Below are 15,909 nucleotides of genomic sequence, written 5' to 3'. Positions count from 1 at the left end.
GTAGGAGTGGCACCATACAAGGGCAGTCCCATGAAGATAGACATTTAAGAAGGCTGATATGATCGACCGTGTCAAAGATCATGAATAAGTGAAGGGGAACAAACAGGGATAATTCATTGCAGTTGTAGTCATGGAAGATACTGTTGGTGACTTTGGTGAGGATTGTATCAGTGCTATGGATTGAAGGAATCCCACAAGTGATTCCAATAGAGCTGTGAGAGAGGTGAGCACCGAATTGGAAGACAATGACACTATCAAGGACATTGGAAAGGAAGGAGATGTTGGAAATGAGATAGTAACTGGAGAGGACAAAGAAATTGAGGGTGGGAGTTTTGAGGAGGAATCTGATGACATCAGATTTGAGGGAGAGGAGAAAGGTGCCTGAGCAAAAAAAAAATTCCAATGTCAGTGAAAATAGGAAAGGAAATTAAGTGACCAAAGGTTGGGTGGGAAGAGGATCGAGGGAATGGGAGGCGAGTCATAGAAGAGATGATCTTGGAGAAGCTGGTTAGGGAGAAGGAAGAAAAAGTACAGGATAATACAATGCTTTGGGACTGGAGTAAGTGAGGGGTTGAGGTTAGGTTATGCATAAGGGTGAGGAGAGAAGAAGGTGCCGACAGAAACAGTGTGGATGGTTTCAGTTTTGGAGGCAAGGCAGCCCATATGTTCCTCACACTTAGGATTTGAGGTATGAGTGGAAGGATAAGGCAAGTAGAGTCAGAGAAGGCAGCTTGTCTTGAAAAAAGGAATCTGAGATTATCCTTACCCTCCAGGATGATCCCGGAATGCTAACTCACCAATTTTTGTTTTTGGAGAACTGTGGCATCCTTGACTTCTTTTGTAAACTTGTGAATTTTGCTCAGAGCTTGAAGTGCCTTAAAATTGAATACACGGATTAGTGAAACATTTATTGGATTTATTTGTATTTATTTTTACATTTTTTACTTTTTCTTCTTCTATGCAATTCCTCCCATTCCAAGTCTTCACAAGGCCTCCCCTTGGCCACAGCATTGGACATGGAGAAGAACACCTGACCTCATCAATGGCATTCCATTGACCAACTAACAGGAGATGTTGCTTGCTGTCCTCAGCTACTACAGACAGGAGGTCAGTTTCTCCCAGGTGAGGATACCACCAAATGATATGACTGATTCCATCCTGAATATTTTCCTCAGATTTTTAAAAAAGCTTACAAAATAACGGTCCCAAATTACTTTTTCTTAGCTATTTTCTCTACTCTTGCTACAATGCAGTACACTTAATGTCTCACCCAATATGTCTGGCATTTCTAAAATTTACATTTCTTGGGATATTTTATGCAACATTTTTCACTTTGAACATTCAAGCCTAAATTTTCCGATCAACACTACCTGTTTAACATAAGTCGGGAGGCCTGGATTGGAAAATGGGCCAGCGTTCCATTCTGCCTGAGCTCCACTCACTTTAGTGCCCATTCAATTTCCCACCATCGTTTCCGGTGGCAAGGGAAGTGCCTACCTACATCAGGCAGGAGTTCCATTTGAATAATAATTTAGGAGCATGTATGTCCTGCACCCCATTTCCCAACATTCTGTCATGCAGGACATTGACTCTTAATTATGCCATACTGAACTGGGTATCCAGGGTTTCTAGGTTATAGTAATTGTACAGTTCATTTAAAGGATGCAGAAAATATACTTCAGCAATGTCGCGATCATTTTTCTTCTCTTTTTTTTCTGCTGATACTTGGTTTCCCATGAGCCTGTGCCAATTGTTCTCATTCTTTTCCTCCTAGCATCATTACCGGCACCGATGACTTTCCCAGGGGGAATTCCCTATCTGACAAGTTTGGAAGAAGAAGAGGAGCACCAATGGAGGAATACAGGTGAGGGTACACATGAAGTGCTTTGTACCCATCTGCCAATACCCACGCTTGCATCTGCAGGGAGAGGTAAACATACCTTGCTTAGGCAGATAATTTGTGCAGTTGGAGCCTATTCCCAAAGGAAGATGGGAGAACAGACCCCAAAGGCACCAAGAAGACATGTCCTGACTAACCCTTATGTTGGATGCTTTCTCTGAAGCAGTCCAATCACAGTATATCATGCTTTCAGCGTCACTGCATGAAAGAAGGCATACAGGGATGATCAACAGCCAGCAGAGCCTGCTTGGTCACACCCGCCAAGATGCTACCAACCATATATTCAGGTATTATTGCACCTATCTGGCAACAAACAAAGGGAAGCTGTCTTCACAGAGTCTGGGTCAACAGAGAGCAGATGCAGAGTTGTGCCATCTACTGCGAGGACACCTGCAGCTGATATGCACCACAGGGCTGGGAAATCCAGTGACAATGCTGCTCAGCTGAAATTTCCAATTTTCCTCCACCTCTTTGCAGGAATACTGCATTGCTGATCTATGTGCCATGGTGCAGCACAGAGGGCCACCCTCTTTCAATCATCTTACACAACAAAAGGAAGGTCCTATCTGTCTGTTCAGATAGATGTAAAATATCCCATGGCACAATTTGTAGAAGAGCAAAGAGTTCTTCTGGTGTCCTGGCCAACATTAATCTCTCAGCTAAAACAAATTAGCTTGTCATTTATCTCATTTGTTGTTTGTGGGGACTTTGCTGTGCACAAATTGTGCTGCTGTGTTTGCCTACAAAACACAGTGATTACACCTCAAAAGTAATGTGTTGGCTCTGAAGTGCTCTGAAGCCATGAGGTACATAAGTTTTTTTTAGCCTCAGTTTATCATCTCATCTGAAGGACAGCTCCTCATTGGAATGTTAGCCTCGATTAGCATTCAACAAGAACAACTTGCATTTATATAGCACCTTTAACATAGAAAGACATCCCAAAGCACTTCACAGAGGCATAAGAAAAAAAACATGGATGTCAGTCCAAAGAGGAAGAAATTAAGAGGGATGGCCGAAAGCTTGGTCAGAGGTGGGTTTTAAAGAGGGTTTTAAAGAAGGAGGGAGAGATGGAGGGGTTCAGGAAGGAAATTCTAGAGACTAGGCAGCTGAAGGCACAGTTACTACTGCTGGGGCAAAGGGAGCAGGGAGGTGACCAAGAGGCCAGTCAGAAATGGAGAGTATGGGGGAGAGGGGTTATAGACTGGAGGAGGTTACAGAGATAGAGAGGGACGAGGCCAGGAAATGATTTAATCATGAGGATAAGAATTTTAAATGTGAGGCGTTGAGGTACATGAAGCTAATGTAGGTCAACAAGGGCAGGAATGATGGGCAAGCAGGACTTGGTGCAAGATAGGACACTGGCTGCAGAGTTTTGGATGAGCTGACTCTTATGGAGGCTGGAGGATGGGAGGCCAGTCTAGAAAACATTGAGTCATCTGGAGGTGAGAAAGGCATAAATTAGGGTTTAACGGTGGATGGGCTGAGGTGGAGGCAGCTTTTCAACTTTGATATGTGGCTCAAATCCGCAACCTTCAGGCCCAGAGAGACTAATAATGGTGCACAATTCAGGGAGATAAGAAAAAAGGGAAGAGAGGAATTATAAAATAATTTACCTAAGAAAGAAAACAATTAGTTAAGAATTATATGTAGAGATCACTATTGTGCAATCAATGCTAATCAGACCATGCTTTACTTACTTTTATCAATGTGAAGCTCTTTGTCCACAGAATTACACACATGAGACTCTGTTAAAGGAAGTAATGCAACAAATGTAATAATATGTTTTCTAATTACTTTTTTGTGTGAATTTTATGCTCATCGAGGTTAGGGATGTTAGTGCTGGAGATTGGAACAGTTTCTATTTTGAGCATCCAGTGTTAGCTTCAAGCATTCTCACATCTATTATGGTTAGATAAGAGTAAAGCTCCCTCTGCTTGGCTCCAACCATGTGTCTCGGCCTCAACTTCACAACAGAACCCAAACTGCACCAGTTTCCTATTTCCCACAACAGCTGTCCTGCAATGTTCAGACTGTAATCGCCAATTTCATGTGAACTAATGGCAAACTGGTGCACTTTTGTGCTGTTGGCTATGCCCACTAGGAACTGAATTAAGTCTGCCCAAACTTGCTGCATGTAGTATCTTTACAGCCAGAGGAGACTGTCACCCCAACAGTCTGGATTACAAACCAGATGCCGGAGGTAATAGGCTGGTGTTTTAATTAAAGCTTTAGGTAGTAAACGTCTTTACAGCTCCAGTGTCCCACAAATAAACATGTTTGATCAATCACAAATTACTAATGGTAAGATTGTGACCTTTTCTGTTGGTAGTTTAATCATATATTTATTTAAATTGCAGAATGAACAAGCTGGACACATTCCTGCAATCTGCAGTACGTCAATACATTTGCATACAATCCACAGTGAAAATTTAGTGCTCTCAACAAAGTAATTCATCTGTCAGCTTAAAAGGTTCTCATGAGAATCTGATCTCAGAGTAATGACACAATGACGTGAGGACCAGGAGATTGCATCTTGCACAATCAAAGCCATTGTCTGCAGATTACACAGCATTGACAACAGGTCCTGAAAATATAATTTCCCTTGCTGCTGAAGGGGTAACACTCGGCTCCCATTCGCACTGCAATAAGCACAGAGATCAGTAATGTTACCAAGACACAAATACCTAAGAACAAATTGGCAGCATGGTACAACAATTTTAAAAATGTGAAATTTGCATGTCAGTGTTGAGGGGAAACTCCTGTTGTATTGGTGTGAGCAGAGCCATTGTATATATCTCCTATTTTGCCTGATATATGCTGTGGTTTTCCTGTGGTCACCTTCCGGATGACTGGGTCAAACATGGAAGAATCTTCTTTCTCCAATTTTCTCCCCCAATCTTCTAAAGATTGCTGGAGTACAAGGGCGCAGCAATCTTCAGTGCTTCAACTTGGTGGCCGTCCTTCAAGTGTGAATCTAGGTAGTGAGGCTCAGCCGACTGGTCAACCATGATGGGACGAGGGTAGGGCATCACAGCTGAGCTCACTTCTGTCCTCACCTGACATCCACACAAGCACATTTTCCAGCAGCGTCACTGTAAATTGATCAGAATTAAGGACCTGAGCTAATTTTTCCCCTGACAAGGCAGCGATCATTAAGGTCAATTGTAGTTCCCCCACCATCACCATGGCTGTGATCAGTTAATAATGTAGCATAGGCCAACTATTAAAGCTGTGACATTCTGCTTTGCATAGCTCAGTATCATACCAGGCAGTGTATTTGCCCACTGAGTTACTGGAAGAGCCAGGAGAACAAGCTTTGTTTCCATTTCTTTTGTCATGACTGTCAATTTTGTTTTTTCTAACTGTTGAACTTCTTGTAAAACAAAGATGAAAGCTCTAACCTCTGCCTTTTATTTGGTGCAGAATATTGTGAAGGATCTCTCCATAATTCCCAGCTGCGCTGATAAACTGCTGCTGAGTCATGCTGCAAAGCTGACTGCCACTGATATTGAACTCAGCGAAGGGAATGAAGTTTGCATCCAGTTTATACTGATCACAGCAAAACTGCAGCCATTCCCAAACCTGCCAATTACTCCACTGTTCAGGAACACTTGAGGTCCACGATACATCAGAAACTGAAACAAATCACATCTTTATGTCAATATATATCACTTAAATGCAAATATATTAAAATCTTACTTAGGGGCATTCTTAACCATCATCATTTTCACAAGAATACAAAAAATATTGTTTCTCCCTGCCGTTAAAAGCATAACTACAAAAATCATGAAATAATATAATAATGTATATAATTTTGTCCCAACCTACTACTCCATTATTCTTTAGGCCTAAGGCAAAAATTAAGATAAGAGAGATAGATAAAGTAGAATTTTTGGAACTCGTCCTCTCCCACAGTTTAATTGGAAGAATCTCTGAAATCTACTTTCCCTCCATATAATCCTTTTTTACACATTAAAGTAACATCTGTAAAAGGTCGGCCTGCCAATCATCTAAACATTAAGAAAAAGACTAAATTGATCTTACTTCCATGTTCCCCTTGGTAGAATTCCAAATGTCCATAAAGAAATGGTGAGCTCAAAGGGCTGAAAAGAGTTAGGTCTGTTGAATAGCCGCAGTAGGCAAAATAGTCTAACATGATGCTGTAAAATGAAATTAAACAGGTTAATTTCTGTATCCCAAGTAGTTTTTCTTTCCAGAAAAGATATAAGCCTAGAAATTACGATAGGCAATAGAAACATAGAAACATAGAAATTAGGAGCAAGAGTAGGCCATTCTGCCCTTTGGGTCTGCTCCGCCATTCAAAATGATCATGGCTGATCATCTAACTCAGTACCCTGTTCCCGCTTTTTCCCCATATCCCTTGATCCCTTTAGCATTAAGAAATCTATCTATCTCCTTCTTGAATATATCCCTTCGCTGAGTTCAATATCAGTGGCAGTCAGCTTTGCAGCATGACTCAGCAGCAGTTTATCTCCTTCTTGAATATATTTAATGACTTGGCCTCCACTGCCTTCTGTGGTAGAGAATTCTACAGGTTCACCACCCTCTGAGTGAAGAAATTTCTCCTCATCTCGGTTCTAAATGGCATACCCCGTATCCTAAGACTGTGACTCCTGGTTCTGGACTCCCCAGCCATCGGGAGTCTAGCCTGTCTAGTCCTGTTAGAATTTTATATGTTTCGATGAGATCACCTCACATTCTCCTAAATTCTAATGAATATAGGCTTAGTCGACCCAATCCCTCCTCATACGTCAGACTGCCATCCCAGGAATCAGTCTGGTAAACCTTTGTTGCACTCCCTCCATGGCAAGGACATCCTTCCTCAGATAAGGAGACCAAAACTGCACACAATACTCCAGATATGGTCTCACCAAGGCCCTGTATAACTGCAGTAAGACATTCCTGCTCCTGTACTCAAATCCTCTTGCAATGAAGGCCAACATACCATTCGCCTTCCGAACTGCTTGCTGCACCTGAATGCTCGCTTTCAGCGACTGGTGTACAAGGACAACCAGGTCTCGTTGCAATCTATCACCATTCAGATAACAATCTGCCTTTCTGTTTTTACATCCAAAGTGGATAACCTCACATTTATCCACGTTATACTGCATCTGCCATGTTCTTACTCACTCACCCAACTTGTCTAAATCACATTGGAGCCTCTTTGCATCCTCCTCAGCTCACATTCCAGCCCAGCTTTGTGTCGTCTGCAAACTTGGAAATGTTACATTTAGTTCCCTCATCCAAATCATTGATATATATTATGAATAGCTGGGGTCCAAGCACTGATCCCTGCGGTACCCCACTAGTCACTGCCTGCCACCCGGAAAAAGACCCGTTTATTCCTACTCTCCGTTTCCTGTCTGTCAACCAATTTTCAATCCATGCCAGTATATTCCCCCCAATTCCATGTGCTTTAATCTTGCACACTAACCTCATGTGTGGGACCTTATCAAAAGCCTTCTGAAAATCCAAGTACACCACATCCACTGGTTCTCCCCTATCTATTCTACTAGTTACATCCTCAAAAAACTCCAGTAGATTTGTTAAGCATGATTTCCCTTTCATAAACCCATGCTGACTTTGTCCAATACCGTTAATGCCTTCCAAGTGTTCTGTTATCACATCTTTTATAATAGACTCTAGCATTTTCCCCACTACTGATGTTAGGCTAACTGGTCTGTAATTCCCTGTTTTTTCTCTCCCTCCTTTTTTAAATAGTGGGGTTACATTTGCCACCCTCCAATCTGTAGGAACTGTTCCAGAGTCTATAGAGTTTTGGAAGATGATCACCAATGCATCCACTATTTCCAGGGCCAGTTCCTTTAGCACTCTGGGATATAAATTATCAGGCCCTGGGGATTTGTCAGCCTTTAGCCCCATTAATTTCCTTAGCACTATTTTTTTACTAATATTGGTTTCCTTCAGTTCCTCCCTCTCACTGGACCCTTGGTTCACTAACATTTCCGGGAGGTTATTTGTGTCCTCCTTTGTGAAGTCAGAACCAAAGTATGTGTTTAATTGTTCTGCCATTTCTTTGTTCCCCATTATAATTTTACCCATTTCTGACTGTAAGGGACCTACATTTGTCTTCACTAATCTTTTTCTCTTGACATATTGATAGAAGCTTTTACAGTCAGTTTTATGTTCCCTGCTAGTTTACTCTCATACTTTATTTTTCCCTTATTAATCAATCTCCTTGTCCTCCTTTGCTGAATTCCAAACTGCTCCCAATCCTCAGGCTTGCCGCTTTTTCTGGCAATTTTACATGTCTCCTTTTTGGACCTAATACTAACCCTAATTTCTTTTGTAAGCCACGGTTGAGCTACCTTTCCTGTTTTATTTTTGCGCCAGACAGGAATGAATAATTGTTGTAATTCCTGCACACATTCCTTAAATATTAGCCATTGCCTATCCACCGTCATCCCTTTTAGTAAAGTTCCTCAATCTATCATAGCCAACTCGCACCTCATACTTTCGTAATTTCCTTTATTTAGATTCAGGACCCTAGTTTCGGATTCAACGACTTCAATCTCCATCTTTATGAGGAATTCTAGTAACATAGGAACATAGGAACAGGAATAGGCCATTCAGCCCCTCGTGCCTGCTCCGCCATTTGATAAGATCATGGCTGATCTGTGATCTAACTCCAAATACATGCCTTTGGCCCATATCCCTTAATACCTTTGGTTGCCAAAAAGCTATCTATTTCACATTTACATTTAGCAATTGAGCTAGTATCAATTGCCGTTTGCAGAAGAGAGTTCCAAACTTCTACCACCCTTTGTGTGTGGAAATGTTTTCTAATCTCGCTCCTGAAAGGTCTGGCTCTAATTTTTAGACTGTGCCCCCTACTCCTAAAATCCCCAACCAGCGGAAATAGTTTCTCTCTATCCACCCTATCCGTTCCCCTTAATATCTTATAAACTTCGATCAGATCACCCCTTAACCTTCGAAACTCCAGAGAATACAACCCCAATTTGTGTCATCTCTCCTCGTAACTTAACCCTTGAAGTCTGAGTATCATTCTGGTAAACCTACGCTGCACTCCCTCCAAGGCCAATATGTCCTTCCGAAGGTGAGGTGCCCAGAACTGCTCACAGTACTCCAGGTGCGGTCTAACCAGGGTTTTGTATAGCTGCAGCATAACTTCTGCCCCCTTGCACTCTAGTCCTCTAGATAGAAAGGCCAGCATTCCATTAGCCTTATTGATTATTTTCTGCACCTGTTCATGACACTTCAATGATCTATGTACCTGTACCACTAGGTCCCTTTGGACATCCACTGTTTTTAACTTTTTACCATTTAGAAAGTACCCTGTTCTATCCTTTTTTGATCCAAAGTGGATGACCTCTCATTTGTCTACATTGAATTCCATTTGCCACAGTTTTGCCCATTCACCTAATCTATCAATATCGCTTTGTAATTTTATGTTTTCATCTACACTGCTTACAATGCCACCAATCTTTGTGTCATCGGCAAACTTAGGTATGAGACTTTCTATGCCTTCATCTAAGTCATTAATAAATATTGTGAATAATTGAGGCCCCAAGACAGATCCCTGCGGGACTCCACTAGTCACATCCTGCCAATGTGAGTACCTACCCATCATCCCTACTCTCTGTCGCCTTTCGCTCAGCCAACTTCCTAACCAAGTCCGTACTTTCCCTTGATTCCATGGACTTCTATCTTAGCTAACAGTCTCTTATGTGGGACCTTATCAAATGCCTTCTGGAAGTCCATATAAATAACTTCTATTGACATTCCCCTGTCCACTACCTTAGTTACCTCTTCAAAAAATTCAATCAGGTTTGTCAGGCACGACCTATCTTTCACAAATCCATGCTGGCTCTCTCTGATTAACTGAAAATTCTCGAGGTGTTCAGTCACCCTATCCTTAATTATAGACTCCAGCATTTTCCCCACAACAGATGTTAGGCTAACTGGTCTATAATTCCCTGGTTTCCCTCTCTCTCCTTTCTTAAAAAGCAGAGTGACATGTGCAATTTTCCAATCTAGAGGGACAGTTCCTGAATCTAGAGAACTTTGAAAGATTATAGTTAGAGCATCTGCAATTTGCTCACCTGCTTCCTTTAAAACCCTGGGATGGAAACCATCTGGTCCTGGGGATTTGTCACTCTTTAGTGCTATTATTTTCTTCATTACTGTTGCTTTACTTATGTTAATTTTATCGAGTCCCTGTCCCCGATTCAATATTAGTTTTCTTGGGATTTCCGGCATGCTATCCTCTTTTTCTACTGTAAATACTGACGCAAAGTAATTATTCAACATGTCTGCCATTTCTCCATTGTCAATGACAATATCCCCACTTTCAGCTTTTAAGGGGCCAAAACTGCTCCTGACCACCCTCTTTTTCCTAATGTAACTGTAAAACTTCTTCGTATTGGTTTTGATATCCCTTGCAAGTTTCTTTTCATACTCTCTTTTTGTAGCTCTATCTGTTTTGTGACCCTTTGTTGATCTTTATATCTTTCCCATTCGCCAGGATCTGTGCCATTTTTTGCCTTTTTGTATGCCCTTTCCTTATGTCTTATACTGTCCCTTACCTCTTTAGTTGTCCATGGCTGTTTTTTTTGGCAAGTAGAGTTCTTGCCCCTCAGGGGTATAAAATGATTCTGTATCACGTTAAATGTTTCTTTAAACATTTCCCACTGATCATCAGTCGTTTTACCCATTAACAGATTTGCCCAGTTTACTGTGGACAGTCTCTGTCTCATCCCATTGAAGTCGGCCTTACCCAAGTCTAGAATCTTAGCAGCTGATTCACTTTTTTCCCTTTCAAACACTACATTGAACTTGATCATGTTATGATCGTTATTGGATAGATGTTCACGCACAGTTAAGCTGTTAACTAAATCTGGTGCATTACTCATTGCGAAATCTAGTATGGCTTGCCCCCTTGTTGCCTCTAGGACATACTGCTGTAGAAAACTATCCCGGACACACTCATGAAATTCACTACCTTTCTGACAGTTGCTAGTCTGCTTTCCCCAATCTATGTGAAGGTTAAAGTCCCCCATTAAGACCACTATGCCTTTCTTACACGCTTGTCTAATCTCTGCATTTATACAATCTAGCACTTCAGAGCTGCTGCCAGGGGTCCTATATACAACTCCCACTATGGTCTTAGATCCTTTCCTATTCCTCAATTCAACCCATAAGGTCTCTGTTGGCTGCTTACCTCTCGTTATATCCTCCTTTATCATTGAAGTGATTTCATCTCTAATCACTAAGGCTACTCCTCCTCCTCTTCCATTTTTCCTGTCTCTTCTGTAGACCTTATAACCCGGTATATTTAGTTCCCAATCTTGACCATCCTGCAGCCATGTCTCAGTAATAGCTATCATGTCATACCCTCCAATTTGAATTTGAACCTGTCGTTCATTTAATTTATTCCTTATACTCCGTGCATTTGTATATAGAACTCTTAGTTGAGCCACACACCCTCGCCTGACCTTTAGCTTTGATGCTGGGTTAATCGCCTTACGCCTTCCAGTTTTCACTTTATCTGTAGTGCCTAAAGTACACTTTCTTTCTGCTGCTCTACGCTTTTCCCTTTCACTTGTTCTTGAACAACTGTTTGTACTATTTGTATTGTAAATTTCCCCTGGGTCTTACCCTCTCTTGCTGCTCTCAACTTTACTCCCTTCTGACTCCCCGCTCAGGTTCCCATCCCCCTGCCACTCTAGTTTAAACCTTCCCCAACAGCACTAGCAAATACCCCCACGAGGACATTGGTCCCAGTCCTGCTTGGGTGTAACCCGTCACGCTTGTACAGGTCCCACCTTCCCCAGAACCGGTCCTAATGTCCCAGGAATCTAAATCCCTCCCTCCTACCCCATCCCTGCAGCCATTCTATCATGTTATGGTTGCTCTTCCCTAAGGGACCCCGCACAACAAGATTGTTAATTAATCCTTTCCCATTGCACAATACCCAGTCTAGGATCGCCTGTTCTCTAGTTGGTTCCTCAACGTATTGGTCTAGAAAACCATCACCTACACACTCCAGGAATTCCTCCCCCACAATATTTTTGCTAATTTGGTTTGACCAATCTATATGTAGATTAAAGTCACCCATGATTATAGTTGTACCCTTCTTGCATGCGTCTCTGATTTCCTGTTTAATGCCCTCCCCCACATTTCCACTACTGTTTAGGAGCCTATAGACAACCCCCACCAACGTTTTCTGCCCCTTGGTGTTTCTTAGCTCTACCCATACAGATTCCACATCGTGATTTTCTGAGCCAATATCCTTCCTCACTATTGGATTGATTTCCTCCTTTACTAACAACGCGACCCCACCTCCTTTCCCTTTTTGCCTGTCCTTCCCAAATATTGAATACCCCTGGATGTTCAGTTCCCATCCTTGGTCACCCTGCAGCCATGTCTCCGTAATCGCAACTATATCATAACCATTAATTAATTTAGCTTATTGCGAATGCTTTGCACATTAAGACGCAATGCCTTTAGAGTTGTCGATTTAAGATTGCTAGTCATCTTAGTTTTATTTTGCACTATGGCCCTATTTGTTTTTCGCCCTTGTTTTCTCTGGCTTCCACTGTTGCTTCTTCCCTTTCTGTCTTTTGTTTCTATCCTTGTTTCCCCCTCCTCTGTCTCCCTGCTCAGGTTCCCATCCCCCTGCCACTCTAGTTTAAACCTTCCCCAACAGCACTAGCAAACATCGCCACGAGGACATCGGTCCTGGTCCTGCTCGGGTGTAACCCGTCCCGTTTGTACAGGTCCCACCTTCCCCAGAACCGGTCCCAATGTCCCAGGAATCTAAATCCCTCCCTCCTACACCATCCCTGCAGCCACGCATTCATCTGGTCTATTCTCCTGGTCCTATACTCACTAGCACGTGGCACTGGTAGTAATCCTGAGATCACTACCTTTGAGGTCCTGCTTTTTAATTTATCTCCTAATTCCTTAAATTCACCTTGCAGGAACTCATCCCTTTTTTTACCTATGTCGTTGGTACTGATATGGACCACGACTACTGGCTGTTCACCCTGCCCCTCCAGAATGCCCTGCAGCCACTCCGTAACATCCTTGACCCTAGCACCATGGAGGCAACATACCATCCTGTAGTCATGTTTGCGGCCACAGAAACGCTTATCTGTTCCCCTTACAATTGAATCCCCTATCACTATAGCCCTGCCACTCTTCTTCCTCCCCTCCTATGCAGCAGAGCCACCCGTGGTGTCACGAAATTTGGCTCTTGCTGCTTTCCCCTGATAAGCCATCTCCCCCAACAGTATCCAAAGCGGTATATCTGTTTGAGAGGGAGATGGCCCCGGGGACTCCCGCTCTACCTGCCTAGTCCTTTTACCCTGCCTGGCAGTCACCCATTTCCTTTCTGTCTGCATAATCTTTACCTGCGGTGTGACCACCTCACTGAACATGCTATCCACAATAGTCTCAGCATCGCGAATGCTCCACAGTGAATCCACCCGCAGCTCCAGCTCCGAAATGCGGTTAGTCAGTAGCTGCAGCTGGACACACTTCCTGCACATGTAGTCACCAGGGACACTGGTAGTGTCCATGACTTCCCACATAGTGCAGGAGGAGCATATCACGGGTGCGAGCTGTGCTGCCATGACTTGCCTTAGATTTACACTGCGCTCACCTCCTGGACTCTCCTCCCAATCTTGGAATCCCCTCTCGCTCTCGGACTCTCCTTTTACACTGCGCTCACATCTCGGACTCTACTCCCGCTCTCGGACTCTCCTTTTACACTGCGTTCACCTCTCGGACTCTCCTCCCGCTCTCGGACTCCCCTCTCGCTCTCCGACTCTCCTTTTACACTGCGCTCACCTCTCAGACTCTCCTCCCCCCCTCGGACTCTCCTTTTACACTGCATTCACCTCTCGGACTCTCCTCCCGCTCTCGGACTCCCCTCTCGCTCTCGGACTCTCCTTTTACACTGTGCTCACCTCTTGGACTCTCCTCTCGCTCTCGGACTCTCCTTTTACACTGCGCTCACCTCTCAGACTCTCCTCCCGCTCTTGGACTCTCCTTTTACACTGCGTTCACCTCTCGGACTCTCCTCCCGCTCTTGGACACCCCTCTCGCTCTCAGACTCACCTTATACACTGCGCTCACCTCTTGGACTCTCCTCCCGCTCTCGGACTCTCGTTTTACACTGCGTTCACCTCTCGGACTCTCCTCCCGCTCTCGGACTCCCCTCTCACTCTCGGACTCTCCTTTTACACTGCGTTCACCTCTCAGACTCTCCTCCTGCTCTCAGACTCTCCTCCCGCTTTCGGACTCTCCTTTTACACTGCGTTCACCTCTCGGACTCTCCTCCCGCTCTCGGACTCCCCTCTCGCTCTCCGACTCTCCTTTTACACTGCGCTCACCTCTCGGACTCTCTTCCCGCTCTCGGACTCTCCTTTTACACTGCGCTCACCTCTCAGACTTTCCTCCCGCTCTCGGACTCTCCTTTTACACCGCGCTCACCTCTCGGACTCATGGTGGCAGACAAAGTTTAACCCATTTGTATGACATTCCACTGTCCACTATTTTAATGGGTTAACTCATTTAAGATAAATCGGTTCATGCCTGCTTTAAGATAACAGTAAAATGTCATGCACATACGTTGATAATATCATCCCCCTCCCTCTCCTGATCGCTTCTCTGCCTCTCTCAATTGCCCCATCCCCCCTTTCGCTTTCCCCTCTCCCAATTGCACCCCTCCCTCTCCTGATTGCCTCCCTCTCCCAATCATCCCCCTGCTCCCAATCGCCATCCCCACCTCTCCCAAGAGTTACCTGAGAATTAAAATCCTCTTCGCCAGCGAACTGCCTAGGAAAGCCCAGCGGGCATCTGCAGCTTGCTGGTCTCATGTACATGAGGTCCAATATCGGGTGTGACTTGGGCCTACCCGTTCCGGCGCAGGGATCATTGTTTGCGCCAAGTTCACACTGGCAGGCCAATGCAAACCAATTTTTAGGCCATAATGTAGACATTACTTTCTACATTGTTTGAATACATGCCTTAATCCACTTATTTTAAATGAGTTAAATCCTCTGCTGAAATAGCAGACAAAGGAATCATGAGCAAACCAAATTCGGATGGTGCCTATGAAAAGGAAGGAGTCCACTTTGTTCTGGGATCCTCTCACACTGTCTAGCCTCAAGGCTCAGATCTTAGTCAGCTTTTGTTTTGCAAATTCCTTAATTTAAAAGTTCCTATACTAGAAACAATATATTAATGCAAAAACAATCTACTCACTCATAACCGAAATCTCATCCTGAATAGACAGCAACTCCACACAGACTTACTGACTAGTAATATCTCGCAGCAAGATAAGAATTACGTCACTGAAATTTTCCCATCACTGATTTGATCATTTTATATATATATCTATATATAATATAAAACAAACACACCTTCTTTGAGGTCACGGAGTAATCTGTTTTTATGTAAATTACTTCATGGAAAAATTCCACTGAACTGGAGTGACTGTCTCTCCTGTGTTCTGCTTTATAACGCCTCAGAGGTGTAATTTAATATCTGTAGCTGTGGAATGCAGATGTATCGAAAAATCCTACGGTACATTTCATTAATTACTTCAATAATTTGAAAAGTTTTTTGCCCTAAATGTTCGCTATCCCAATTATAGTATTGTTGTACGCAACATGAAAGATACATTAGCAATGAGAGAGATCACAATTGGGGCTGACTGGAGACACACATCAAGGTCACAATTACAGTCAGCCTTATACTAGAGATATTTATTATAGCCCATTATTAACCATGGCACATGTAGTATATTTTCAACAGGAGAAAATTAATTATAAAGAGTACTATTGTCATATTATTTAGTTCCAAAAAATCAGAGTAAATAGGCTATGGGTGTCATTGTAAAAGCTTAGCAGTGAAAATATGATTCTCATTTCTGCTGAGTTTTTCTCCTTGCAAATATTATAAATGAAATGTATTTTTATTTTTGCAGAACAAATCCT

At 43.1% G+C, this 15,909-nt stretch overlaps 1 protein-coding gene across 1 annotated transcript in view; it reads right to left on the bottom strand.

Annotated features, from left to right (window-relative positions):
* Nucleotides 1–15,225, bottom strand: part of ehf (ets homologous factor) — a 28,905-nt gene extending 13,680 nt beyond the window's left edge. The window contains exons 1-5 of the mRNA XM_067993522.1: nucleotides 15,176–15,225; nucleotides 5,945–6,060; nucleotides 5,302–5,535; nucleotides 3,598–3,645; nucleotides 798–875 (exon numbers count right to left, since the gene is read on the bottom strand). Coding sequence (XP_067849623.1) covers nucleotides 798–875; nucleotides 3,598–3,645; nucleotides 5,302–5,535; nucleotides 5,945–6,056 — 472 coding nt within the window. The 5' untranslated portion in view covers nucleotides 6,057–6,060; nucleotides 15,176–15,225. The remainder of the gene's footprint in view (nucleotides 1–797; nucleotides 876–3,597; nucleotides 3,646–5,301; nucleotides 5,536–5,944; nucleotides 6,061–15,175) is intronic.
* Nucleotides 15,226–15,909: the final 684 nt, after the last annotated feature.

This window comes from Heptranchias perlo, chromosome 12 (assembly GCF_035084215.1).
Source record: "Heptranchias perlo isolate sHepPer1 chromosome 12, sHepPer1.hap1, whole genome shotgun sequence".
Taxonomy (NCBI): domain Eukaryota; kingdom Metazoa; phylum Chordata; class Chondrichthyes; order Hexanchiformes; family Hexanchidae; genus Heptranchias; species Heptranchias perlo.
Note: the sequence above shows the minus strand (reverse complement) of the source record. Positions and strands in the feature narration are given on the sequence as shown.